The sequence below is a fragment of the Micrasema longulum genome, unplaced genomic scaffold, assembly GCF_059751315.1.
Source record: "Micrasema longulum isolate JH-2025_06_02 unplaced genomic scaffold, ASM5975131v1 h1tg000988l, whole genome shotgun sequence".
Taxonomy (NCBI): domain Eukaryota; kingdom Metazoa; phylum Arthropoda; class Insecta; order Trichoptera; family Brachycentridae; genus Micrasema; species Micrasema longulum.
The window spans coordinates 129,555-155,542 of NW_028278177.1; the positions used below are offsets into that span (position 1 = coordinate 129,555).

At 34.3% G+C, this 25,988-nt stretch overlaps 1 protein-coding gene across 4 annotated transcripts; it reads right to left on the reverse strand.

The window, feature by feature from the left end:
* Positions 1-364: 364 nt before the first annotated feature.
* LOC148277719 (irregular chiasm C-roughest protein) lies at positions 365-25,320 on the reverse strand. Of its 4 annotated transcripts, none has more exons than XM_088232497.1 (16): positions 24,587-25,320; positions 20,930-21,051; positions 13,108-13,266; positions 11,643-11,826; positions 11,365-11,559; positions 10,155-10,352; positions 9,931-10,002; positions 9,595-9,715; positions 9,319-9,493; positions 8,583-8,742; positions 7,700-7,855; positions 6,803-6,901; positions 6,222-6,255; positions 4,085-4,195; positions 2,824-2,896; positions 365-1,063 (listed from the first exon to the last, which is right to left on the reverse strand). In XM_088232497.1, the coding sequence occupies exons 1-16, from the start codon at positions 24,657-24,659 to the stop codon at positions 764-766; spliced, it is 2,232 nt and encodes a 743-aa protein (XP_088088623.1). In that variant the 5' UTR covers positions 24,660-25,320; the 3' UTR covers positions 365-763. The 4 variants fall into 4 exon arrangements, with proteins under 4 accessions (XP_088088623.1, XP_088088625.1, XP_088088624.1 ...); XM_088232499.1 differs by having other exon boundaries at positions 2,768-2,896; positions 24,587-25,319; XM_088232498.1 differs by lacking the exon at positions 4,085-4,195 and having other exon boundaries at positions 24,587-24,789.
* Positions 25,321-25,988: the final 668 nt, after the last annotated feature.

A 25,988-nucleotide genomic window follows, 5' to 3' on the forward strand; every position in this document is an offset into this window, starting at 1 on the left:
AGGGTTTGATTTATGTTTAAAGAATTTTTCACTGGCTATAAAAATATTGTAAATAATTCGAGGAATGCTGCGTTATATTGATTGAATGTGGAATTATTGGCCCATATTTTACTTTGTAGTAGGTGCACTTCTAGGAAACCTTTTTTTTCAATTGTGAAAAATAATTGTAGTTGTTCATAAATAAATCATACTAATAATGAATTGATATTTGAATTTAAGATTTTCGTAAGAAAGCGTTCAGCTGCCCCGAATGTCATTGTTTACAACAAGTTTTAAGAATAAAACACATTATTTGAATAAAATTAAATGTATATTTGAATATATTTACATTTTCGTAAAGCATAAGAAACAAAAAGTCATATTATTTATTCAGTTGGATTCTTTATTTAGATACAGAATTTCACAAACATCGTAGTATTATAATATAATTTACGAGCATGTCTATATTGCGTATGTTGTAACTTTTTATATTGATTTTTACATAAACAAATTGTCAGAAAACAATGTTTACACAAACCGAGGATATTTTACATATTTCAATCGATTTTTTTTAGTTAAAAATAAATATAAACAAAACAAGATAACCCAATGGGCGAGACAGCTATTTAAGACATAAAATCTGTTTTTATACATGCTTATCACTTCATTAAGACTTGGTAAAAAAATAAGTGAAGAAAACTTTATGAAAAAGTTTGCTGCAAAAAATATAAACGATATTTTTAACTTTGTCTTTTCACCACCAAACAAATCATTTGATTTCATTTCAAAGTTCAGCAGTGCTCGGAAACAGGTGATCAAGATATCTCGGATTGTCGAATGACTGCAGAGATTTAGGTCTGGTTCGGTTGCTTTTTCCGGAGCTTCTTCCCGATCTCCGCGACTTGTGGACTCTGGAGAGCAAGGGAGGTTCCGGAGTCGAGACGGGGATCAAGGGTGGAGCTCCCAAAGGCCTAGACACTGTCAGGTGGGTGGAAGGGGTGCCGCGTCTTGAAATGGTCACATCGTATTGCACACGGGGCTCTAAGATAGAGTATACGTGTTCCTTCTCAAGGTCCATGGTTTCCTAAAAGTAAAATTAAAAAGTAAAGTGTAGTCACTTACTATCAATTTTATCGGATTGAAAATCCAAATTGGAAGTAAGATGGAAAAATAAGATGATAAATTATAATTTAGGTACACTGAATTTAAATTTTGAAACATAAGTAAAGTACTGTTCTCAAGAAATAAATCATAATAAGATTATATTATGCAATGTCATAGAATTAATTATCTTGATCCAAATATACATATTTTTTAATTAGTTTCCATTGGCGACTGTTTTCATTTTATTTATTTATTGATCAACTAAAGGGGTAAATTAACTAATTAATAATCATTATGAATACCGGTTTGTTTGGTACATAAACTGTACAAAATTACACAATTTAAAATTGCATTTTGATAAAAGTAAAGTCAGTAGTTTTCGAAATGTAAAATATTAAGCATAATATAAATAATTATTAGCCAAGAACCTCTCCATTCTCCATACACTAATATAATACTGTTAGTCAATAGTAAATAAGCTTAAACTTTCCACCAAATAACAAGAAAACAGTATTGCAAAAAGGTCATATCGCGATAAAAAAAATATTAAAAATTATCAGTAAATAGCTTTAAACACGAATAATTTGCATTAAAATGTTTATTTGCATTACTACAAGTAATAACACTTAATTCGTTGTGTGAAATATTAGAGGAAATCAAGTCCTTCAAAAATTAATTAATAATGCAGCATAAAAAATGAGCCCCTAATCTAATTTAAATCAAGTTAGCAATGCAAAATTCCACCAGAAATTTGATTAATAGAGTAAAAATTACATTTGTAGAAATATTTCAAGATTTTCCTTTTAAGATAGATACTGCTTATAATATATCATGGGTTCGTATTAGAAAATAGTATTATTTTTTTATATTGATTTTATTAAAAAGCATATGAATTAAAAAAAATATATTAAAAAAAACAGTTCCTTTTTAAAATTAATAAGGGTCTACGAAATACTGTAAAGTAAAAATAAAATAACTACTACTTATTAGTAGCATGAAAAAAAAAATTTAATTTATATTTTTGAATTCCGTCGAAAACGGTCCATTGCATTGGCCGCACCTCTAATACGCCACGATTTGTGTAATTTTCGAACTATGTTTGTGACCGTTTAAATTTAAATAGAACTTTATCACGTATCTTGACGTCACAATTATCGAGGCCAAAAATGTCGCGTTTTTGTAGGGACACATTTTTTAATAATATATTTTTCAAAGTTATGTATGACAACATTTCTACACAATATCGATATTAAATGGATTTCAAATATTTTTATCGGTATTCACAGTTTGTAATATTTCCTTATTGGTGCGGGTGTTGTAGTGTATTTTTTATAATTTCCTTCCATATTGTCTCTTTCTCACCTACCGACAAGCTTTTAAAATACAGGTTTAGCGGATTATTCCTTAAAAAATATAGTATATATGAATTCACTCATGCATGGGCGTTGTTTTATTTAATAAGTATGTTTTAATATTTGAAACTATCTCACATATAAGAATAAAGAGAGTTAAAAAAATATAGCGAAAGGCGTGATTTGCCAAAAACTGTATTTTCTACAAATCCGAGATACATTGATTGGCGTTTTCATTTGATTTTGTTGTAGGAACACGAAAAAGATTCAGGTGAATGTAATTTTGAGTAGATAATAAGGTTAGTGTTAGTGAGTGACGGTGAAACACACACGGGCACACGTGTCACACGGTGGTTGGAGGCTGGAGGATGAGTGCTGCCCTCCGCACCTTGAGGGCGTCGGGGGAGTATACCCTGGACGTGGAGTACACGGCGTCTGCGGGGAGACCCTCACCCTTGTTCCTAAAAATATCGTAGATTAGATACATTGAAATGTGATTTTAAACAATAAAAAAAAAAAAAATTATTGATAAACCATTACGGGTTTCATAGATTTAATAAAATATTTTTAACATTTTTTGTAAAGGTTGTCTGAGTCTTTTGCTTAGTATTGTGTGGTAGTTTATTGTACAATTTCAGTCTATGGTTTATTAGTCTCGACTGTCCTTGTCTCGTTTTAGAAGGTTGTATATGATATTTTTCTGATATTCTCATATTGTGTCCATGTTTACTACCATTTTTTTCAAGTTTTAGTTCTTCGTCTACAATTACGTCAGTGGCTAATTTATAAATAAATTTTAAGTATTCTAGTTTAAAGAGTTCAGTTACATTTAATTGCTTAGTTTGTTTAAAAAATTCTTTAGTTGCTGTTAGATAGGGTAGGTCATATACTAACTTTAATATTTTATTTTCCTGTCTTTGTAGTCTGTTTATGCCATTTTGATTTCCTGTTCCCCATTGTAGTTGCATTATATTTTTTTCCGTTTTAGGAACAAAGTTTTTGATTGAACAAAAAATATTCGATAATGTCGCCACTTTAATTTTTAATTAAATTGTTGATATGAATTGCCCATGTCAATTGTATGTCTATTGTTAGTCCTAAGTATTTAACATGTTCAATTTCAGTTATTCGTTCGTTATTAATGTAAGCTTCAACTTTATTACTTTTTTTTAAAGATTCTAAATGGATAATATTGCATTTTTTTCATTAGTGTGAGTAAGTTTGTTTTTGTCAGTCAACAGGTCTTCGTTTATGTCATTGTTTGTCAATACGTATGTTTGATTTCTATGGAGTCGTCGGCATCCATAATATTTTTATTTTTTATTTTTATTATTTTATTTCTTTTTAATTTTTTAAATTAAAAAAAAACAAAAAAAAAATTTAAAGCACGTCGATAGTTATTTGTGATTGAGTATGGTAGTAACTATTAAAGGACGTTTATTTAAAAAAGCCACTATATTGCTAACAATATCAATTGGACCAAGGGACAACTAGGTCCCAAGTTCGACACCTTCCCATATTGGAAAACTTTCATTATAATTCCATATTAATTCATATTAAATCATATTTTACATTTATTACCACCGAATATTATTCGAAGCACATTTTTTAAAATTGGGAAAATGATAAGTAGAAATGGCAACACTCACTGTTTGTTTATGTTCATCCCCAAAGAGCAGGGGTTCCCAATTCGCGTCCGCGGCGGGCCGTGGAGCCGCTCGATGTCGATATTTTTACTGTCCTCCTCTGCTAATTTCTCTCTGCATGCATATAAATGGGCAGTTGTGTTTAGTGATTAGTAATCATTAGTTCTTAGTGGAGTGGCAGTGAAATATATTTGACTACTTAACTTATATTACGCAACATTACTAACTGTGGTTAATGGATACCTACATACTAAATACCATACTATTTACTTTGCAAAATGTTATTGTTTTGTGTATCCATCGCATCATTAAAATTCCCATCAAATAATGTCGATTCTTGGCCACAAGCAAGATGTTTAGGGAGTGAAGTATTTTTGAATTTGTATTACGAAATGTTATATTATTAGTTAGGTAGGGGAAAAGAGGGACACTTGATCCCTCGGGAGACTTTTTCACCTAGAAATATTTCTTAATTTTATGAAAAAAATGCCATGTTGGCAATACTGACTACGTGCCATTTATCATACACGTCAGAATTCGTTTAGAGATGTAAAAATCAAGTGAGGGACACGTCTGACTGAACTGTTTCGCTACAATTTTCCTCAATCTTTCAACTTCGGTATCTGGTTTTTACATAAACGTGAGTGATTCCTGTATTTATTCAATCTATGTGTATATATTTCAGATTTATTTTCTGTTAACAGTTGGAGATTCTTGTTTGTAGTTATCAAAATTACGTTCTACTACTGTAGGGTTGCCATCCGTCCCGATATATCGGGACCGTCACCGTTATTGTGCCCTCTGTCCCGACGTCCCGACGAAATCTATAATGTCCCGATTTAAACTTATACAATGCAACGCTGTTAATCAACAAAAATCTTCCACGGCCGCACTGACTATGAACGTGAAAATTATGTAATTATCCGTAAGGGTTAATAATTACATTTTCAAATTAAAAAAAAAAAAGAAAAGGTGGCAAATGATTTTACCAATTGATGTTTCTAAAGAACTTCATAGTAGCTGATCTTGCCTCGATAGAGTGGAAGTCGATAGGTTCTGTGAAGGAAAAATGTTTGTTTCTTGACAATTTTTGAAATTGATTGAGTATTTAATTTCCATTTCTGCTCATAAAACCATAGTGGAAAAAGTAATATCATCGATGTTAACCCAGTAAAAAGAAACTAAAAAATGTCGTCAGCTGCCAGGGACTGTAGAATCAAGATTGCAGTATTACGTTAATATTAAGTCATAGAAAAAGTATGGCCGGTGGTACTTCTTCCGCAAGAAGCACACATAAAATGTAGAAAAAACATTTCTATTATATTTCTGAAAAACCATTATAAAATTGCAGAACGTCCCGACGAGACCCTAGTGAAATATGGCAACCCTATACTACTGGGAATACTTGATCCTTTTTACTATGGTCACTAGATCCCAGAGGCATTTCAAGTAAAATTTGACAGAAAACGAGCCATTGATTTTCTATTGCCTAAAACTGATTAATGGTTGATCAATAAAAAAAAGTTGTTTAAAGACAACTTAAGAGAACCCAAATAAATATTTTTATTTTGTATTATAATTTCATCATTATTTTCTTTCATAAAATTATAGTAAAATAATATTATGTGTATCTTTTGAAGTTAATATATCTTTTTTGGTTTTTAACAAGAGTTATATTTATGAATTTCATTGTAAGTCTAGCGAGATTTTCCATAACAATACATAGGGAAGAAATCACCCTCGTGTGGGCACAAGGAACTCTCATTGGGGGGAAATTGATCCCTCCTCACTTGCCTCACATTTTGTTTAATTCCTTATTTAAAAAAAACAGTTATCTGTATTTTATAATGGCGGATGAATAGAAAAATAAATTTGCCCTTAATGAGTTGCCAAGAAACACCAAAATCATAGTAGAACAGTTACTTAACTGAAGTGGGGATCAAGATAGTTTCCTTCTTTTCTCCTACCCATTATTTGATTATTTTTCCTAAGATTAGAAAGCAGTAAGGTAATAAAAAAAGTACGATATTAATTAAGTGTGATGATTTCATGACAAAATGGTATATTTAATTATTTTTTAGTGGATTTGTTCGTAATTTGTAGAAATGTGTATAAAATATTAGTTAAAATATTTACTTACTCATTTAGGTCAGAAGAACTGTAGTCGTTCTTGTCTGCAAAATTTAGAATTGTCAGTGAAAAACAAAATGAAAAACATTATTTACAATCTATTAGAAACATAATAATAAGTTAATTATATACATATATGGGACGTCAATATGGTAAACAGCAAACTCAGACATTTGGTTTACAATTAAATAAAAAAAGAGAGAGAAAAAAGGAGGACGTCATTTATACAATTCCCATTATGAAGTGAACAATATTTTGACTGTCCAAATTTTGATGAATAAGTAGTGAAATTAACACACAAGGAGTTTAAAAAATCTTAACAGCGGGATATGTAAAAATTAAAGTAAATACGGATGGTTAATTTGAAAAGCGGTTGGTATATTACGTTGTAAGTGATCTATAAATCAATCATCTAATGACAATTCATGTCATAAATACTGTATCTAACTATCTTCAGTTCGGGTTCAGGGAATATGTACTAATGTTCACTAATTTATTCCAATGAAACTAAAGTAACGGCGTGCGCCAAAGAAATTTATAATTTTAATTTCAAATTATATCTATCTACCAAGGTAAAATGTCTAAAGATACCTTGGGTGTTTCTACAGCGGCGGATGATGCACAAAATGGCCAACAGTAATACGGCAACTACTATAGCCGCACCAATCACAGGAGCCAGGGCAGCATTTTCTGAAACATCACAGCATAATATTACATTGGTTTAAGCTTCCTCTCTGAGTCTAATAAGATATTTCCAATAAGAAAAACACGCGCATGGAAAATAGCTCTACAGAGCAGCAAGTTAAAGGTGTTCGATATTATTTCAAAAAGGTCAACAATCTCTGGTTACCGTTGCAGCTCACCAAAATCATTACATGTTTTCTTGGTAAGATCCCCGTTTAAAAAAGACTGCGTATCAATTTTAATTTCAGTAGGTACCGAAAAATCCGTGTTTACTTTATCTATAAATACGTTTTCAAACGATTCTCAAAATTATGATCAATTAGATATGTTGACACCCAGAATAATAAAGTGGAGACCAAGGGCAAACAGAAGAAGTGTTGGAAGGCCACAAAACAAGTTAGGCTGACGACATGGGCTCGATAGCAGGTAGAGCATGGATGAAAAAAGCGGGGATAGAAAGGAGTGGAAACGTTTGAAAAAGGTCTATATCTAGCAGTGGAGTGAACAAAGCTGAAGAATAAAACAGGTAAATTAATAATAAATAAGTTTTGCTTGTCCTATCACGTTTATATACATGACCTGCTCTAAGACAGTTAGCAACGATTATCAAGATGATATCAACTCTTGGCAGGCGCAAAATCGTCTCTTGACATTATTATTATTTGTAATCTTGTATAAACCAGTGGATAAAGGAAATATTAAACAATTATACAATTGATCGGTACTGTGTTCCGTGTAGAAGTTATACCAAGGTGTCTGGTCAAATGAATTAAAATTCAAGATATAATTTAGTTTGATAAATACCGTGTAGAATAAGTACAGCAGCGTGGGCTGTCGCTCCTCTCTCGTTTTCCACTCGCAGTAGATAGGTGCGGGCATCTTGTCGTGTGCTGGACATAACGTGCAATACGTATTGGTAACATGCTCCATGTTTCTCTGGCTCCACGGATCGATAGCGTCCTGTAAAAATTAATATTAAAAACATGAGAATGATGAAAGGTTACATTATTCCTCGATGAGAACACACACTGTGAGGCTGACTTTTTTCTCTTTATTGAGCTCTGCATTTTCTTTAAATTTTCGATACATTCAAAACGTGTTTATAATATAGAAAAGATATTTAAATCCATCAGTAGTGTTGATCTTTTATTTTTATTCTCACGAGAAAGATATGAAATGATAACATCTACACGATCTCTAGGTCACGAAAAATGCTTACGGTAACATGTATGAGGATATTAAATGAAATATGATCAATTGTAATAGAAAATAACCCATAGTGAGGCGTTAACACTGAAAGTGAAGGTGGCTGAGATGCTGGACACCTTTGAAAGAAAAGTACTGCGAAGAATCTGCGGGCCATTGAGAGAAGATAACCAGTGGCGCATTTGGCACAACTGTATGTACGAAATGCGTCATATATTAGGCTCCAAGCATTTCAATACGTAAGAAGCTGCTTAGATTAAAATGGGCCGGAAATGTACGGCGAATGCCTGATTCACACGTCCTTAAAAGACTAATGAGTGGACACCCAGGTGGAAGGAGATCAGTGAGAAAACCCAGGCTGAGATGAAGCAGATGACGACGGCGGCTGAGGACAGACAGAGTTAGAGGCAAAAGTTGCAGGAGGTCAAAGATCGATATGAACTGTAGCACCATCGGAGAGATAGATATTTATTGTTCTTACCGATTTGAGCAGGAACACTCAAAGTTAGACTACCCCAATGCCAGGACGCTCTGCGTGGAGGAGGTTCTGCGCACACCAGGGAGGTCACTCGCGCATCAGCACCCAAGCGGGCTTCTGCTGGACCACCAGCTCCCGGACCTTCACCAACAGGTGGTCCTACCTAGAAAAAATAAAATACACCAAATATATAGGTAATATCAAAAACATAAACCTAAAAAATTTGTTTGTATGTATCAGGCAATTAAAAGAGAATTTCCGGAAAACTAAATGACAACCTTGTAAAGAAAATTATCAGTGACGTATTTGGTATAATGATGTAATGTACAGCATATACCAGGCCCCAAGCATCATGAAAAAAATGAAACTGCTTAGATTACGATGGGTCAGACATGTATAGAGAATGCCTGATTCACGCGTCCCTAAAATACTGGTGAACGGACATCTGGGTGGAAAGAGATTAGCGGAAAGATCCCAGCTGAGATGGGAAGATGAAATGAGAAAGGATGCAGTGCAGCTTCTCCAGGTGGCGAATTGGGAGACGAAGGATAGACGGAGTAGGAGTTGAAAGTTGCAGGAGGCTAAAGCTCTATATCGGCTGTAGCATCATTGGAGAGCGATATGACAAGCTTATACTGGTCAATTGCCCACGTAAAAAATATCCTTAGGTTCTAAAAATGAAAAAAATTCTGACAAAACTTGATATTTCAATGGCAAAAATATAATGTTTCGTTTTTACCACAACAAGGGAAATCGGATCTGCTGCGTGCCATCTTTCTCTACCAGCGATGTTGTTAGCTGCCGTACAGCGGTAGGATCCTTGTTGATGGTAAGACACATTTGGAAGAACAAGTTGAGAATCTCTGCCCACTGGCATTCCACCTCCGATATCAGATCCTACTGCTTCCAGTGGCCTGGAAAAACAAATGTGCTTTTATAAGTATTTTTTATAATATAAAATATGTTTCAGGCTTTCGGGGTCTTAATGAATCAAAATTATTGCATTGTTACTTACATGTGCGTCCACAAATACCGTGGCGGAGGATTTCCTTCAGCTCGACACTCTAACACCACTCTGGAGAAGAGAGAAGCTTGAACAGACGGCTCGGGGCCAACCCACACAACTCTAGCTGCGTCTACAATTATCAAATTAAAGTTATTAAAACCGTCAACTTCAATAAAAAACAATTGAAATAAAACATAATTTTGGTGAATTTTGTAATTTGTCATTGGTAATATAGTTTCCTATCGCTTTTGATGTTCAATAGATTTCGTTTTAATTTATGTCAAATTTATTCAGACAAGAAAACTAATCTATTAAATGATATCGGTATTGTTCAGTGTTACTCACATTTAACATCGATTTCTATACTGACAGGATCCGATTCTCCCATGGAATTTTTGGAATGGCATGTGTATGTTCCTAAAAACATCAAAAAATACATAAACACATCACAAACATTGGTATACAAATACAAATCACCAATAATATATTTTTCAAATAGGTACCGAGTTTAGGAGAAGTAAGATATATGATAAATACATATCATAACAAACTAAAAGTTTTGAACAAACCTGAATGATTACGCGCTATGGGGGTGAGCAGGAGCGTATCAGCGGGACTAGTCGGAGGAGGGTTCATAGATGCGGATCTCACCCACCAAGCAGAAGGATCGGGGTTTCCTTCAGCTAGACAGCGCAGTGAGAGGGCGCGTCCACCCTCCTCTACTGCTCCTAGATCTTCTGCTCCTGTGATGTGTGCTATTGGTGGATCTGTAATATGACAGAGATTGACATTAGTGACATAATCTCGCATTTCCGTATTTGTTTCAAACTCCACAAATAACTTTATTATCGTTTGTGGTCTACGAAGCGTTCTCTGAAATTGAAATTTTATTTTTTTGTATATCGGTGGCAAACTGTAATAAGACACTTATTTCTGAACGCCACAGCGTATATAAAAATGTGTAGAAATGTTACTAGGCCTTAGGTGTGATAATAGTTTGAAGGGGAAGTCAAATTTTATCAAATTACTATTTTCCTAATACTGCCAGTATGATAGCTCGTTCATCAGGGGTGGGATCTTTCTTAAGGCAGGGTTACATTGTTATGTCGTATTGTGGAGTGGTGTGTTGGGGAGCTATCTGGTGCATATCACTATGGTCAGAATTACACTGTTCTCGCGTGGTGTGTCGTGCCTCGTAGCGCGCCATTGATGCAGTTCCGATCCAACGAATTTTAGTCTGCGCCAGAGTGACGGAGGGGGATTTTGGCACGTCACACATACCACGACAGTGTGTTACTAGAAACGTCTCCTTTACTGATTGAGTCACCGTTCACAACGAAGAAAGCATGCTAAGCAAGCTAAGCAAACACGATGAATGATCAATAAAAATGATACAAGAGCCCTCAACATACCTTGCCGCTTCACAATACAAGACAACGATGTAATTCGCACATGATAGGAAATGATATATTAATATTGCAAAATAATTAAGTTAATTTTTTGGGTACGAGATTACCGATTTTATCAATACTAAGGCTATTTAGATTTCAGATAGTATGATATTTTATAAAAATAGGGAGGTTCAAGATAATAAAATATTTATGGTAGTTATAAATAATTACTTTACAAGTGCAATACATGTTCACATACTCGCCAAATGTTTCATAAAACTGGTAAATTAAAAATTTAAATATTTTATAAATATAACAAAACATAATACTCGTAAATCATAAACTAATTACTCGGTATAATATGTATGCTGCCAGCGACAATACTAACATGTGACATCCAGAACTGCCGTAGCGACCTTGTAGCCGGGCGTGGGATAGGCAGGGTGAGCTGACCTGCAGGATAGGAGACGACCGTGAGAGGACCTCGCTCCGACCAGCTCCAAGGCGGACCGCGCCGCCCATACGCGGGGCCTTTCAGTCTCTGAAGAATTCGTTTGGCTCCACGCGCTCATCGGTTCATCATCTAGAGTAAAGACATAGATAGCTCTTACGCATTTAAGAATGACCCCCGTTTTGATTCTTCTCACAATATTATTTTGTTCTTACCGAGATACCAGGAGATCGCAGCCGGTGGGTTCCCGTACCTGGCCTCGCACAGTACGGAGGTGCGCCTTCCTTGGGCGGCCGGAAGACGCCTTCCGGGAGGCAGGGGGGCTCCATCTAGTAGCAGTCGGGGGGGCTGTGGAGGGACATGTACAGACAGAGGAACGGCCGGGCTAGATAGGGCATCCTGAAACATATGAAAAACTCATTCATATTTTAATTACTGCATTTGATAAAGACACTGCTTTTATTTTAAATGAGTTACATGTTCGGGAGAAGGATTTTTTTTAATGTTTCAAGATAACAAGAGGAACAAGGTCGTGTGAACTCCAGCCGATATAGAACGAGTTAGTCATAGAATCATCAGACCTATCCGTGTCAAATGCGTACATAAAAGCACAGAATCCTTCCAAAAGGAGAAATAGGTGACCGATAACTGGATGCTGAACATCTTACTTCTTCGTTTCAAAAGTCGGCTCAACACGCTCGCGTTGGTCAGTGCATTGAAAAATACGTATTGGCAAGCGTGTAGAGGGGGGTATTTGTGGCTGGCATCCGTCTTTTGTCGGTTTTTCAACACAGAAGCACGCTGGCTGAAGGCTTGTCAACGCGTCCACACGTTGGCACAGCTTTTAGTACGCTACACCACGAACTACCGGAGAGGACGCATGTGATTTTTCGACGTTCGCACCTTGGCCCGCAATGACAGATAATGAACGACTCGCCAACGTGTGGGCGGTGTAGTGATTTCGTTACTAATAGGCAGACCAACGTATTGGCTAGCGTGCAAAGCCACCCCGAGGTATGATCCACACGTGAGGCACGAATTCGAAAGATACGAAAAGTTTTTATTTCTTAGGTAAAGGAAAGGACAGGGGTTCAAACTGCCAGTAGGGCAGCAGTGAGTCACATATTGCTGAAGGGTGTGATTCTATAAAATAAATGCTGCGAACGCCCAGTTGCATTCCACCGGCAACACTATTGACTAGTCCTACTCGTTAGCGTCCACATCGCGAACCCCGGCAATGGGATCGCACTCATAATAGTGTGATCACAACAGATAAAGAGAGGATGGAAGGCGAGTTTCAAACCAGAACTATCCAGCTAAGGGAAGGTAACCCTGACAAAAAAATCCACCAGAGAAGGCAACGGGAAACCACTCTGGTCAACTTTTCCCAGGAATCAATATAGCGAGTACGTCTAATAAGCAGTTGTCCTGGCTGCGAGTAGTGCAGGACCGAGATGCTTTCGCTGTAGCGATCGCCAACATCGGGGGGATCTGATAAAGCACTACAAGAAGAAGATAAAGGAAAGGGGATGGATAAATTGTGTGATATTTACAATGCGCTACAATTAAAGATTTGTACATAAAAAGAACCCGAGTTTCAATAGTTTTGTTGGCTTATTACGGCTTTTAGGCTTAAATTGCCTTACATATAACTTTGTTAAGTAATGAACAATGAGTCACCTGAGCGTCGAAGGAGCTGGCTGTGACCTGACACTGCCACAAGCCGTCATCCAGCTGCAGGGAGGCCGCCCTCACCCACAGGGAGCAGTCCTCGCCTCCGGCCGTCCCCCCGGCCGCCCCGCCCGCCCACTCGTACTTCCCGGCGTATATGCCCACCGGCTGAAAGACATCGAACAAATTACACTGGATACTCTTTTTACACCGTACTGTGAGGAACGTATCCCCGTATAAAAAGTGGTTCAGTCTATTATTTACCTAATGCATTTAGAGCAGCTCATCGAAATTGCGACTCGTAGGAGATTGGTAGTAATCTAATACAGTAGAACTCCGTTTATACGAACTTCACTCATCCGGATTGCTAAATATCCGGATCCATTATCAGGAGATAATGAGCGTATGTATGCAGGACCTCGTTACTCGTAAACGAGTTTCTTCATGAAAGCAATTTACTTTGCTGGACATGTTACAATAAGTTTTCAATGCGATTCCAATTCGCTGTACAAGTGTTATATCAAAAGCGATAAAAAAAACACAAAGGGATGGGTTTGTGATCCCGTGATAATACCGCGAGATCACGGATCAGAGGTACGAGGTTCGAACCTTGATCTACCACAAAACACAATGCTTGAAAATGATCCCAAAATCGATAAGAAAGAGTAAATCGTAAGTAGAATTAAAAAAATAAATTAATATTAAATTTATAGCTATAGTATTTAATATATATCTGTGGTATGAACCAAAACATTATTCCTTATTCACTTAAATAGTGGGTTTAAATTAAGAATACACGTATGTCAGTGTGTTAGTGCCTGTCGGTGATCCAAGTAAACAGTTTTTTTATGCTTATGTAAGCACGCACATTTTAATCAATTATACAAAAAAAATTGTTACCCGCATAAGTTTATCAAATATTTTAATAAAATGTACAAGTAATTACGTTAGTGTGTAATAGGGAAATATCACATGCTACGAAAACCGATAAAAATACATGAAATGGACTGAGAAAAAATAATCATATTTTAAAAATCAATATGGATATTGCGGAGAAATGTTTTCATACATAACATTAAAAAAGTAATTATTAAAAAATATGTCTACAAAAACGCGACATGTTTAGCCTTAGTAATAGGGAAATATCACATACTACGAATACCGATATAAATATAAATGGATTTAGAATAATTAATTGTATGTTCAAAATATTGTGGAGAAATATTTTCATACTTAAATGTAAAAAATAAATTTAATAAAAATACGTTTGTAGAAAAACGCGACGTTTTTTGCCTTGGTTGTTGTGGCATCAAGATTCGTAATATTATTGGCAACGAACAAATAAACATGAATCGTGACGTATTAGGAGCGTGGCCAGTGGAATCACCGTTTTTCCGGGAATTTAAAATTACAAATTTAAAAGTATTTTTTATGCTACTAATGATTAGTAATTTTTTTTTAATGGACAGTATTTCATAGACCCTTATTACTTTAAACATGTAAAAAAAATAACGTGATATTTCCCTATTGTGACGTCAAGATTCGTGACGATGTTTTATTTAAATTTAAACGGTCACAAACAAAGTTAGATTTTTTATGTTTTTTTACTCGACAATATTTCATAGACCCTTATTAATTTTTAATTGTAAAAAAGGTGATGTTTACCTATTCAACAGTAGCAATTTTCCATCTATTCAATTGAAAATATTTTTTCGTATGAAAATCCCATGCATTAACGTGTCGAATATTTTCTCATCAAATTTGACATCAGATCCTACCGAAAGATTTTCGTTTGTACACCTTCATTAGCATATAAATGACTTTATTCAGGAGTCACGTCGAACACGCAATCCAATTACAGACCGATTGTCTCGATAATTATTATAATATTTCAATCAAGTTTGACACGTTTTACAAAGGAGAAAACAGACGAAAGTTTTGCGTCTTGTTCTCATGTTATTGGGATAAGTTAGCACGAACCTTGGCTTTGAAAAAGCGCTCATTGTGTTAGGAGTTCAGATGGCTTCAGGTCCCACGATGCCTATCCGAATATTATGTTATAATCTTATTATGAATCACCATATCTCACAGTTTTCCACGACTAGTGAAAGTAATAAGCCAGTTGTGTTCTTGAACCTAATAGACTTCGTGCGTCATGCGAAGGATTTGGGTCTATTGTTCTCCAGCGTGCAACTGATGGGTCATTAGTCCGCGTCTTTCATATTACCTGTATATATCATCGTCAAACGAGACGAACAGAAACATAGGTTTTTAAAATCAAATATATAACCTGGAAAATATTATACTTATGTACATTATACCTACCTACGAGATCGTATCATTTTTTTCTTACGAAATCCTTGTCTGCAAATATGCATCCTTTGAAAATTAGAAAGGCTGAGACGAGCATTATCTACAAAATCGAAGAAGTGCCGCTTTGGTTCGGATGTAGGGCGAATGGACAGCGAAAGAACGGCTAAACGGATTTACAATGCGAATGCTTATGGATGCAGAAAATGAGGAAGACTGAGATGGCATGACCAAATTCAACAAACACTTGAAGATGGACGCGTCAAAAGCCGGAATAATCGGCGTGCGTTCATGATAATATATTATTTATTTGACAATTGTAGTCTGCATTACTTTACGGGCTGTCGTGTCATCACGGAATGGTGAGAAATTAATTAATAGAAAACAGATAGCTGCTAAACTGCCAATATATACAAAAAATAGATCCGTATTTAATAGTCGAATTGCTATTTTATAAATTAATGTGAAATCTTTCATAATTATAATAATTATGGTTTATTCACAAAAATAACAATTTCTTTATCTACTACATACACACTTAGGTAATAGATTTCTCTGGATCATGTCTAGTCTGCCTAACTAGGTTCAACCTGTTTTAAGGCAAACATTTGTATGCAGAATAAACAATAACATTACTATATGATTTTATATTTGAAGCACTAACTTTGTGGATATTCATTATAATAAAATAAATAAAACAACTTTGTTTTTGACCACTATTTTTTAATATTTTTTTTAGCAAACCCACCTAAACAACGGAGGCGGATTCTTTTTATAAACGACATTTTTTCCAAACAATTATCTAATTCCCTACCATCAAACATTAAACCTTCATTCTACACATTTAATAATATAGGAACGTTGTTAAAAAAAATCACAAAGACAAAGTCCATAAATATAATAAATCTGGAATATACCAATTAAATTGTAATGATTGCGATTCTTTAATAACTTTTATTTAAACATTAATTAAAACAAAATATTAAATCTTAAATTAAAACATTGGAAAAACTAAAAGAAACTTTAATATTAGAGTAAAAGAACACTTAAGATGCTTAAATATTTTATTTTTTTTGAATTCGCAAACCATCTGATAGAAAATAATCATAACTTCAATAAATACACTGGATCAAAAGTACTTCATGTTGAAAAATAAAATATTAAAATTAGACAACTTAGAAATCTTAGAAATTAAAAAAGCGATTTATAATAAGTAAAAAATAATTAATAACCAAATAAACTATATTTCTTTTAGTCCTCTCCTGTCTAGCTTCGAATATATTGATATGAAATTACAACCCTTGCAAGGAAAAAAAACTTGATTTATTGGGTCCACGTGCAGTATTTACTTACCATGAAAAAATAAAATAGGAATTAATGCATTAGTTACGTAAACCTTGACGAAGAAGCTTGTTTGCTTTGAAACCGGTCGGTGGAAAAAAAAAAATAATGGTTAAAAACAAAGTTGTTTTATTTATTTTATAATTACATTACTACCTACTAGTTATTTTATTATACTATCATACAATATTAATTTATACCATTTATTATTTAAGAATGTTTTTGAGTAAATTTTCCGATTTTTCTGTACCTAAACCAAGTAACCAATTTTTTACAAATTTATTCAATTAAATCCGGGTCATGGTTTTGCAATGCTCGGGTAACATATTGAATGTTTTGGGGCCCAGAAAGCTGAAATTTCTTTGCCCGAATTGGTCTTACATTTTAAAATTGTTTTCTTATTCCTTAATTTTGTTAAAAAGACTGTATGACTTCTATAATAAATAAATAAATAATTACGAATTAACCAAAAATAAAAAATCAATCTGTAGAAGGATTTGAAGTAGATCATATAAAAAAGGTTATTTAAATGGTATCCACTATATAATATTTCGAATTATGAATTAATTAAGTTTATATTCCCGTGGGAATGTTGTCCTAAAATCAGCCAAGTGTAAACATCATAATACATATACGTGGTGCCCTACCGTTTAGCTTAAAGGTTTATACAATTTGTAAAATTACAATGGAGGTTGGACTGGTACGAGTAGATACTCGTAACTCGCTACTTCTTGCTGTATAAATTAGTTTGCATCGGTCGATAAAGAAACATATTGCCAATTAGTCTGAATCTGAGCGTAGACTCGGGCGTCCTGACTCCCGACTTCTGGCACAGCGGTTGCGGGCTGTGGGTGCCGCTGTTGGAACAAACGCTTTAAAATTTAGTCACCGGAAGCGGTAGTCGAGCGTGTAATCATCAAAGAAGCGTTGAAATAGGGTGATATGCGTATAGCCACGGGTCTCCATATTGTTCTTACTTCTACCGCCGCGACCCACGACCCACGACTAACCGAGGAAATGAGAAGTTTTCCATTGTAAAGATACAACTTCCCTTTCCTTCGCAGATCCGCTTGTTTATTTTGGTATTTGTTATTCTTTTGTGGTTAAAACAAGTCCTCGGCGCAGAACAAATCAAAATGCACCGATTAATTTTAAAAATATGTTTAATTGGTGGCGAATAAATAGGTTTTTAATTAATTGAGTTCTTCTTTTTATAGTGCCATTCCACGGTGAAGGTTTCACATGTTTTTATTTTATTTAATTTTTAATTATTCATTTTGGTTCCCAAACAATAAACAATACATATGACATTGTTATAATTATGACAAATTGTTATTTTAGGTATTGTTCATCAATTAAATATGAACACATATGCATTTTCAAAATACTTAATGCTATAAGTGATGTCCCACCTCTGTTGCAATCAATTTCTTTTCATGTTCCCAACCGTGTCACCAGAACTCAAAATCTGCTATTTATAAAATCTTCTAAGAGCAACTTTGGTTTTTATGCCCCAATGTCCAGAATGTGTAGATTAGTCAATTCATCACATGACTTGGAATCCTTTGGGATATTTCTTCCGGCTTTTCGGAGATCTCTTCGCGACTAAATAGTGTGGGATGAAGTTGGATTGGCATGGTTCAGCTCGAAGTCTTAGGTCTTTCGTTTTTATGAATATATTGTATACAATTATTATTATTGCCCTTTTTTGTCTTTGCTAAATAGTTTTATGTTCTTTTTGTTCAGTTTCTTGCATTTATGTTTCTTCATGTAACTGTTGTAATTGGCTTAGGCCGTATATATATAGTAAATAAATAAACACAGCATGCACAAATAAAGAAAAAAAAGTTTACAATATATATTCCTTTTAATTGGCCAGCTAAATGAATTCTATTACAATAAATTATTACTTGTAGGTTATTACAAATTATTTTACCTAACTAACATGTGTGATTATTTGATTTTATAAATTGCGTTACAGTTTTCCTATTATTATTTGATGTATCGATAAAGGTATCAATATCAGCATTACTTTCTACATTATTATACAATCGTATTTTATCGGAAGCCTCTCTGAATAAGGATTTGGAGCTACGGTTGGACCACTCTCTTTAGTTTTTTTGAAAATAAAATAGTTATATTTTCTCAGTATTTTTGTAAGGTAAATTATTTTATTTAAATTCATGTTATCAATAAAAAGCGGATTCCGAGTTCCGAGACACGTAGATAAGTACCTATAGTAGAACTTTGTGTATCCGAACTCCAGTCATCTGGATTATCAAATATCCAGATCGTTATTAAGAAATAAAAAATAAACTATAAATTTTAATTTGATTGCGCAATTAATTTTGCAGGAAATATTTAAGTTAGTTTTTAATATGATTCCAATCTTTATATATATAATTCCTTTGTACGTGTGATGTCACCGTACTCCCCTAAACGGCTTCACCGATTTACGTGCGGTTTTCAGAGAAATATAGATCATTGCGCTGTGCATGTTTGTAGATATTAAAATCTTTAATCGAATATGTAACAAAAAAGGTGGGAGTATAAATGTTTTATTCATCGATCTACCAGGGTTGTATTCGAGGAGAATGCATTTGCAAAAAAATGGAAATTTTTTGTTTTTTGTACATAAAAAAGTATGTTTTTAAATGTTTACAAACGGCATTTGTTTTATGTGGATCTCAATCAGATTTTTTCCTTAAATTCCTTATAATTTCTGACCATTTATTTATTTTTATTGGATTTTTGGTAACACTTCAATACATTAAAAAAAAATCGTATTCCTACATAATTACACCCCTTTGTTGGTGAGACGACCGGTGTTTGACGTTTGCAAAAAGAATGCCATATTTGAAAAAATATTTATTTTACGTTTTGGAATTCAACCATAAACAAGTACCTAGGTACCTACTTGAATTCAATATTTGAATATAAACAATTTTTAGTTTTGGAATTTAATCACAAACAAGTACCTAGGTACCTACGTATCAATGAAAAGTATTTTGCCAACGTTCGGGCAGGACAACGTCTGTCGGGTCCGCTAGTTCTCTATATTTTTGAAAAACAATTTTTAAAAAACAATTATTTTCCTTTCTTCAACGCAATCTTTATTATTACTCAAATTGATTTAATTAAGCTACGCACTTATTTTATATACTTTACAAAAGGTGATGGAGTTCTATAATTGAGGATACCGATGAAAAATGATAGACCGGCGCCGTAGCGCAGTTGGTTAGTCGGCCAACTGTGAAACTGGCATCGCGGGTTCGATTCCCGCCAGTTGCAAGAAGAAAATCCAAGAATTTTTTTTTCTCAATTGGTCTGGGTATTGTGATATATTTTTCATTACCTCCTTCCATATCCCCTCTATCCCACCTGCTGACAAGCCTCAAAATAGAGGCTTAGCGGGTTATTCCTTTTTTTTTAAAAATGATTACTTACAAGTTATATGTATTTTATGTATCCTTGTTGAACTTTCAAATAAAGTATAAAAGAAATAATAAAATCTGGCACTCAGGCATTGTAGAGTTAATAATATAATATTATCTTTAGAACTATATTTTTCATTGATTCATACGAGTACATGCAAATCAACGAAGCTTTAAAATGAAACTTCTTGATTTTTCTATTGATATTTATTTATTTTACTGGGTAAACAAACAGTATGTACAAAATATATTGTCAATTTCTTTGTGACCAAAAAAATTGTTTACACTTTAGAAAATAATTTTAATTATGTATATATATATAACAAATGTAAAATAGAAGAAATGAAAAATATGTATTTAACAATACAATTAATTAAATATCTGCTTCTCTCGATATGCATATGACTTTTGACTTAAATTTGCACACATTGTCATGAAAAATATCAGTCTCGGTAAACCTATAATTATTTTCCTCCCATATTCTAGGTATTGTACGAGTAGATTGTTTTAAATAGTTTGTTTGTAATAGTGTAAAACCGATAGTTTGTTTTTCTTGATAGTTTATTATTGATTATTTTGGATGACGGTTTATTTAAATTTACTTCTGATATTATTTTCCACCATTTTAAAAAGTCAGAAAATATTTCGTTTTTTAATACGTAATATAGCGAAGTCATAAAATAACGCATTCATATGTTTAAAAGCGGAAGTAAATTCAAACATTCTTGCTGAAATGTAATAAATACCTTGCTATCCTTCTGCCAAGAGCAGCTACCCCTCCTGTTTTGTATTTTGCATGACAACTGAATATCCTTTCCAGGACTCACTTCCGATGGCGATGGGGTTTCTATAAATTTCTGGATACCGGCTAAAAGAGAAAAAAATATTGTTGAAAAGCTTCATTTCACACGGAAAGCTTTACATACTTTCATACTAATCATTGTGCCTAATACAGATTGAAAACTATTGGGTGTTAAAAGTTGCAACCATTTTTTTTATTATTTAAAAACGAGTACCAAGGGTGAAACTAAATAGTAGAGGTTATACGTAATTCGATTTTTTTTTTGCTTTATAAGAAATTGTGTTTCCTTTAAAGTTACATGTATAATTTGATTTAAATTCAATATTTCAAAATGGAATGTGTATGGACTGTGTCATGTATTCTGCTCACTTAGGAACATCTTGGATATTGGCACTCTCAGAACTGTGTATTTTGCTCTTTTCCAGTCAGTAGCAACCTATGGTATAGTGGGCTGGGGAGGTTGCACTGCGTCTATCATGAACTCCCCAACAAACGTCCAAAAATTAATACTAAGAGTGATGATGCGCTGTCCCCCCACTTTCTCATCTGAGACATTGTTCCAATTCATAAAGGTACTGGACATTAGACAATTTTTTTTAAAATAGTCACTGACACATTTCTGGTCATGCGGCTACAAGAGTAAATCCCAGCAGAATGCTCGTACGAGGTTTTCCTGTAATTTGAATTACTTAATTCCAAAACACGTACGACATTTGCTCAGAGGAATTTCTATTTTGTGGCCCCAAGAGTGTTCAATTTCCTGGATGAACATATTAAGTTCTCCAAAACGAAAGCTATATTCAGGAGGAGTGTACAAGTCTGAATTTTGTCTAAGGAAAAAGACCATTGTAGGAGACTGCTGCGAGATATTGGTTAGATTTATATACTGTTAAGCGTGTTGTCTAGATGCCCTTTGAAATATACATATGAATGTTTATGTAATAAGATTAATTTTTATTTTTGCTATTATTTAACCTAGACGGACCGAAGGGGGGATTCGAATCCCCCATATACCGATTTGGTTAATTTCACTTTATGTACATAAGCATTCGGCAAACTAACAAAAATGAATAAAATACACGAGTAAGTAAAATATGTGTACGTAAAAACATAAATAAAGTATTGCACAGTCATAAGCACTTCCAACGTTTTATTCTCCTAATGTCATATTCAAATAAGCGCTGGGGTCGTTTGGTCCCCCCGTTAGGATCATGCGTAATTTTTGGGTGCTTAGTGAGGGAAAGGTTAATTATTTACGTGCTTCCACTTTCCATTATGCTGTATCCAAACTCAACACAGGGCTCTTGGCCTCACAAAGTTTGGGTTACGTTATCATTGGATTTTTTTGTTATAAGTTATGTATTTGTATAAATAAATAAAAAACAAAAATGTTAAGTAGAAAGGTGAGCATTTTCGACACCCTTTGTTCGCGTTTGGTCGAGGGAAGAATGTTGCCAAAGCTGCTCGCTTTTGCGCACTGAACGGTGAAGACGCTGTGAATAAAGAAGGAGAATATATTATTGATTAATTTGTAGTTTTTTTTGTTGTCTCCTCTTGTTATATTCCAACAAATCTGTCAATAATGTATTCATCTAACTATCCTTATTTGTTTTCTCTTTTATTCCCTAGATTGAAGGCAAACAGAGGGAGCTGTCGAAAATGCTCTCATTCGTTTACTTGACATTCAACTTTAAAGGTTTATAATCAAACAAAAAATTATGTTAAATAAAACAACTTTGTTTTTAACCACTAATTTTTATTTTCCACCGATCGGTTTCAAAGCAAACAAGCCTCTTCGTCAAGGTTTACGTAACAATAATTAATAACCAAATAAACAAGATTTCTTTTAGTCCTCTCCTGTCTAACTTCGAAAATAGTGATATTAAATTACCACCCGTGTAAGGAAAAACGACTTGATTTATTGGGTCCACGTGTAGTATTTAGTGAACATGATAAAAATAAAAAAGGAATCAATTCATTAGTTACGTAAACCTTGACGAAGAAGCTTGTTTGCTTTGAAACCGGTCGGTGGAAAAAAAATAATTAGTGGTTAAAAACTAAGTTGTTTTATTTATTTTATTATAATGAATAACCACACAGTTAGTGCTTCAAATATAAACTTTATATAAAATATTATGTGCTTCGTAAAAGCAAACACAGCATCTTATAGAGCAGAAAATTTTCTTTCGAATAACGTATAAACTTTACCATTTTGCTTTATTTTTGGTGCTCATTTTTTAATTAAAAAAAAACTTACACAACTTGTATTAACACCTTATTCATTGAATTGTAAAATCGCTACTGTTTTGTATCGTCGGTCGTAGTAGGATGTTCAACCGAGTGGTTTATGCGGAAAATATAGAAACATTTTCCGTTCTTTGTATTGCGAATAAAAGAGAAAGGGCAGAATAATCATTAGAAGTTAGCAGTTAGCAGTTGTTGATAGCGTGGCCTGCGCCTGTGGCCTGCAGTACGCAGAACTAATGTAGGTTTAGCGATCGCAATAGTGTTGTGTACTTACTATAATGTCGCCAGAATAAACGATGCACGAAGCATGATTTACGTAAGTATGAGGAGTCGTTTGAATAGAAATACGATTCTGCATGTCTTTCATCAACAATCATACAATAGGCTTCTTCGTGTTAAATGTGAAATTATAGAACCCGATGCGTAGAAGTTCAGTGCCCCATAATGTATTCTCACACTGAACTTTGCATTGAGAACATTAAGCTCTTTTCAAAATAGAATAATCCACGCATTACGGAAAACTTCGTGCAAAGGTCCGACGACTTTTACATACAACTCAAATCACGAATTATGATATTTCGTATTGTATCCAGTTCTAGGTACTCGCGGTTCAGCTCTGACCAAAATTATTACTTTAATGTCGCAACAAAAATAGAGCATTATTATCGTCGGTTTGACCTTTATAGATGAATGTGTATTGTGTTTCGTATGGAGCCAACCTACGTGTTTTTTGTGTTAGTAAATAATCCGTAGCTAATCGCGGAATCAATGGTATATTTTGATTAATGTGCCCAGGAAACACAGTAGATTATACTTAGAGTATGTATATACTCTAAGAGATTATATGACTAAAGCAACTTTATTACACGATATTTTCCGACGTTCCGATTATAGATATTATTTTAGATGCGTGTAATTGAAACGAAAGTCGTGCTGTATCACATGATTACAAAGAATATTGATAGAAACGTCAAAAACCTGATTTATTATTAACAAAATACTTACATCAGATACGCTATTCCACAAAGCGAAATATTATAATGATTTAGGTCTAATTAATGCGGAAATACCGACCTATCCGATTGCGTGAACGGTGAAAACAATAATTACATACCCAGTAAAAAGTTAAAGCATTATTTGTAAAGTATATTTTACTTTACCAAAGGGCACACAGACGATTTAAAAATACTCCGTTTATGCAAAATGAACATAATTTTACCAACAACATTAAACATCACAGTCTGATGATTTTACGACAAAGACGCGTGTCTCCCATTAGCTGAGTGCAAAAAACATTACCGCAAAACAGAGTGAATTCATTACGAAATAAAGAAGCGCAAAAAAGTCAACTTACTCGTGTGAGGTAATATTACGACGAGGATCCAGAGAAATCCGCTGCTACTGATCCACTTCTTGCAAACCAACATCGTCTAAATGTTTTTTACAGTTATTTATCATAGCCAATTTTACTCTGAAAGTCCCGGAGACAGCTTCGTAAGATCAATGTGCACAAAAACCTCAGCTTTTGATAAAAGAGGGTAGTTATGAACTTTGACTTGTTGCATTCGAAGGCTTTACGCTAGGTCAGGTATGAAACCCGACAGGGTGGATTGACCAGAGGGGATTTGGAGTTAACAAAAACAAACGGCACAACTGTATTGAGTTCACCGGTCTAAATCACAGACCGTGTATGTACTGTTAATACCATTAAATGCAAATTGCACGAAATACTAATTACACCAGACGCAAAACTGTTTCTAAATCAAGAACCGCCGTTCGGAACATCACACAAAAATTAACCACTACAACACTATTTAACTTGTTGATCAACGGAACATCGAACATCCCCTATATGCCAACTTTAGCGCTTTCGGCGGTTTATCACTGGTCTCCGTAAGGATAGATAAACATTTCGAAGAAAGGGTAGCTACATCACAAATGTTCATTGAATCTCCATTTTATTGTTGCTGTTTTTTGCTCCTGTGATTCGTTTGTAATTAGATTTTCGCGCGTCAAGCCTCGTCGGTTCGCTCGGGTTCAGAGTGCCCGTTTCCAGCGACCTGTAGCCTGCTGCAGCCCCCGCAGACTGCCGCTGAGATGTGGATGGAGTACGGAGCCAGCACGGATGACTCCCCCACCGGAAGCACACTCGGCGGCGCGCGACGAAACCCCACCTTTGTCTCTTGCATCGCGTATGAACGTTTCTCAAAATATCAACTGTTCTAAAAACTATTATTCAGATAACGTGAACATAGCAACACACTAACTATCTACGCAGAACACTCTTTCCTCTATCGTTCATGCTCTAACTATAATGATTTTTTTTCATGTATTGATATATTTTACACGCCCCTTAATTTATTTAAAAAATAAATTAAGACTCATTCTTTCTGCTAGTGATACGATCCCACTTGCTGTTTAACGATGCTCATACTTACTCACACCAGAACACTTACTCCCACACAAATACACATAAACACACCTCTACACTTACTCTCATACAAATACACATAAACACACTCTTTTGTTGTACCACAATTTAATATATATGATTCTTATTTTGAAACTTCGCTGGTCTGTCTTTAAACCGTATCTTTTTAATGTTATTATATCTTGTCGACTGTTTGTTTCTTTAAAATAAATAAATAGGCGAATTTCTTTAGAAGAGAACGTGTAATTCGAGATTTACAGAGCTTATGACCTATATAAACATTGATTTGCAAATATTCTACGTACTCTATATTCTCTTCTCCAAC

Coding starts and splice junctions, on each gene's coding strand:
- LOC148277719 (XM_088232497.1), bottom strand. CDS start 24,659: ATGTTGGTTTGCAAGAAGTGGATCAGTAGCAGCGGATTTCTCTGGATC. Junction 8,743..9,318: donor ATCCGATTTCCCTTGTTGTG/GTAAAAACGAAA, acceptor TATTTTTTCTAG/GTAGGACCACCTGTTGGTGA. Junction 4,196..6,221: donor AGTTCTTCTGACCTAAATGA/GTAAGTAAATAT, acceptor ATATGCATGCAG/AGAGAAATTAGCAGAGGAGG.